This window comes from Hydra vulgaris, chromosome 08 (assembly GCF_038396675.1).
Source record: "Hydra vulgaris chromosome 08, alternate assembly HydraT2T_AEP".
Lineage (NCBI taxonomy): Eukaryota > Metazoa > Cnidaria > Hydrozoa > Anthoathecata > Hydridae > Hydra > Hydra vulgaris.
In genome coordinates, this window is record NC_088927.1 from 46173451 (window position 1) to 46177426 (window position 3976).

Consider the following 3976-nt stretch of genomic DNA (forward strand, 5'->3'; position numbering starts at 1 on the left):
CTGATCCTTGCGGAGCTCCACTTGTCACAGGTAACCAATTCGATTGAGTGTCGCCAAGGATGACTCGTTGAGACCTGTTGAGTAGAAAAGCTTATATCCAATTGAGAAGATTGCCTTCGATTCCGAACATTTTTAATTTGTAAAGCATTCGATGATGTGGGACTTTGTCTAAAGCTTTAGCAAAATCCAGAAATATGACGTCAACTGGTAGCTTTCTGGCTATATTTCCAGTCAAGAAGTCCATTGTTTCAAGGAGATTTGTAATGCATGCTTTTTTTCTCTAAAAATCCGTGTTGACTATCTGATAAAAGATTGTTTGATTTTAAATGCTGCATGATTGCCTTCTTAACTAATTTCTCCATTATTTTACACGCAATCGAGGTGAGGAATATTAGTCTGTAGTTTGATGGGTCGATTCTGGAGCCCTTCTTAAATAAAGGTGTTACATTTGCTTTGGACCATGAGCTTGGAATTTCACCATTGTCATATGACTTTTTAAAGATGAGAGTAAGTGGAGAAGACATTGAGGTAGAACAAAAGCGTAAAACGTGAGGACTGACATTATCTACACCAAGTGATTTAGATATATCTATTGCTGAGAGTTCCATTAGAGTGGCCAGAGTATCGAAAGATATGCTACTGAGGATTGTGTTAGTTCTACGATCAAAACGGGGAAGATTGTCATTGGATAGCTCTTTGCTGAAAACTGATTGAAATTGATTGTTAAGTGAGTTGGCTATTGTAATTTTATCAGAGCTAATGATCTCACTGGAACTGGTGATTCGCATAGATGAGATTTGATTTATTACAGAGCATTTACTATTTATGTATGAAAACAGTCTTTTAGGATTACGCTTATCATTGGCAAGGGCAATTTCGAAAGATTTCAGAGAAGAATGACTTAAATTTTTAACAAACTTTCTAGTTTCCCTATATTCCCCAACCAGTGATGTGATTTTTCTCTTTGAACTGACGTTACGAGCCCACAGCGATTTTTTAAGACGAATAAGAGATAATAGTTCTATTGTCATCCATGGTTTTTTTTGGGGGATGGTTTGTTTGGCATACGAGGGATAAATTGAAAACAACATTCATTGTATTTGTTGAGCCAAAGTTGGTAACATTGTTCTACATTTAAGTCTTTTAAAATAGATGACCAGTCAACATTATTGAATTCTTTGTTGATTTTTTCGTAGTTACCATGCTTTTATATAAATTTAGAGCTGTTGAAACGTGATAATTTTATGCTGGAAGCCAGTTTGTAATGTCAGGTGATAGTGCAATGATATTGATCAGACAAACCGAGTGGAGGACCGATTTTGATTTTGCTAGCACGATATGAAGAGTCACATATGATGAGATCAAGAGTCTTTGTCATAGGGCAATTAGCAGGTTTGAAAGTAGGGACAGTGACGATTTGGTGAAGATGACAATCTTGAAAAAGAGAGACAAATGAAGAACTGAGACCAATTTTACTAGAGGAAAAGACTGAGTTGGAAGTCCAAGTAATCTCTGGGAAATTGAAGTCACCAGCAATGATGATACCGTTGTACTTTTTAGTCGATATTAAAGTTTTGGCATGGAAAATAGCACTTGAAATCTCTAAGAAGGCTTCGATACCGGAGAAAGGAGGTCTATAAATGCAGCCTAGGAACAGAGTTTCATTCAAAAGCTTTTGTTCAATCCATAACTTTTCTGAATAGTAAGGAATAAAATCTTTGAGTAGTAGGGATTCCTCTATTCTGTTTGAGATGATTTTACTATTTATGTATACAGCAACACCTCCTCCGATTTGGTTGCGACGGTCTGAACAATGGAGGTTGCAGTTCTGAAGAGAGGGAGTTGATTGGTCATTGAACCATGTCTCGTTGATAAAAATAATGTCAAAAGAATTATTTTCTGCAAGTAAGGACAGTTCGATGAGTTTTATTGGATTGAGGGAGGTTGCATTGGTGTAGAAGCACGAAAGATGAGATAAATTGATGGAAGAGCTGGCCTTGTTAAATAATGTTGAACTAGTGAGATGTTGAGAGCGACTGAATGGCTTCAGCAGCTGATTTCCATTTGAGGAATGGATTCTTCTCTCTTCCATTGATGTTGACTGATTTGGATGTGTCAATGCATTTGATTTTTTCGCTGCGGATAACAAATCGAAAGGGTTTGTCAAGTAAATCTTTTGCCAATAGTTCTGCATTTTCTGTAGCACGCTTTTTGTTCAGGTTGTTGAATGTTTCTTGTTCGAGAGGTGTACGGTCTGGGCGAATGTAGACAGATTTTAATTCATCTATTGAGGCAAGTCGCTTTGCATTAGATAAGAGATCATTGCGGTGCTAATTCGAGTCAAACTCAATGATGATCAATTCATTTGGTTCAGGTGCTATTGTAGTTAAACTGGTGGTGTTGTTGATATTTTTTGTGAAATGCTCAACAACTTTAAAAGCAACATTATAGATAAGTTTTTTATGCATACTTTGAACTGAAATTAGCCTTTGATTATTGTCAAAGGATTTTGGAAGACCTACAACTATAGCTCTTTTTGATTTTGTTTCTACAATTTTAGCATTTTCGTTGACTGCCATGATAATTGCTTTATTGGCTTCTGAACCGTGCTTGACTGCGCTTGCCCAGTTAAGAGTTGTGGTCAAGCTCGGAGATGCTAACTTTGGCTGTTGAAAAAGATTTGCTTTTAGAGTAATATTTTCAGTTTCAAGAGCAGATACGCGGGTGAGAAGCATGCTGACTGTGACTATTAGTTTTGATATCGTAGCATCAAGCTTTTGAGAAGCAGCTGAATGATTACCTTGACCAAGGCCTGGCCAGTTGGCTGCTAGAGCTGCAAGTTGGTCAGTTGAATATGGTGTAGTCATTATCATCATTGATTTAAAAATTGCTCAATCTGATATTTTATATTTGATAAGAGGGCTACCACTCTGAATAACAGTGGATTACCTCGTGGTCGAGAACTTATTACACAGTGACTTATTACACAGGGACTTGTAAACACAGTATTGCACTAAAAGTATGTGTGTTTTTTTCCGTATATTATTATTATCATATATATATGTATATTATTATTATTATATTATATATATATAGTATATATTATTGTTATTATTATTATTATTATTGTTATTATTGTTATAATTGCTTTTACTTTTTTTACTCTTTATTATAGACATATAAGTATTTTCTTATATCTTTTGTGGCCCACACACACACACACATACACACGCACACAAACAGATATATATATATATATATATATATATATATATATATATATATATATATATATATATATATATATATATATATATATATATATAAATATATATATATATATATATTAATCTTTCACAATTTACTTCGAAAGTAAAGGAGCTGCTCTCAATTATGAATATTAAAGAAGCAAGAACAGTCACAAGGAAGCGATCACAACCCAATACATGGTAAGATTGATGAAAAAACGGTTTTAAAATAAGTTCTTTATTATAAATGTTGCTAATATTTTTTTTTTTAATATTTTATTATAGAAAGTCTGTTTATTTATATTAACTGTAATAATAAACAATCTTTTATGTTGACATCAGAATATCAATGGGATCATTTATTCATATTTTTGTTTTTGATTTTAGCCCAATAAAAAGACTTTACTCTGTAGTGACTATCATTGAAGATAAAAAACAAAAGAAAATGACTGTACCTGTGCACTGGGTAGATGAACTCAAAAGCGTTGTATATTGGCCTGCGAAAGACAAAAAACAAATAAACTATTATATTAGTAATTGGGTTTCACCTGATAAAGGGTGGGGAAAATGTTTATTGTTAAAAATAAATCTTGACAAGGGAACAAAGAAGATGTGTAATGTTTGCATGAAGTTTGACTCTGAATCTTCAAATTCTGATTTTCAAGAAACAGGTATTTTGGTAAATTTAATACACATGCTTTTAAACTTTAAAATGTTTTTTTAAAATT

General features: G+C 33.5%; 1 protein-coding gene across 1 annotated transcript; it reads right to left on the minus strand.

Moving 5' to 3' along the window:
* Window positions 1-248: 248 nt before the first annotated feature.
* On the minus strand, window positions 249-1031 carry LOC136083352 (uncharacterized). The gene has a single exon (XM_065802748.1). The coding sequence runs from the start codon at window positions 1029-1031 to the stop codon at window positions 249-251; it is 783 nt and encodes a 260-aa protein (XP_065658820.1).
* Between the last annotated feature and the right edge of the window lie 2945 nt (window positions 1032-3976).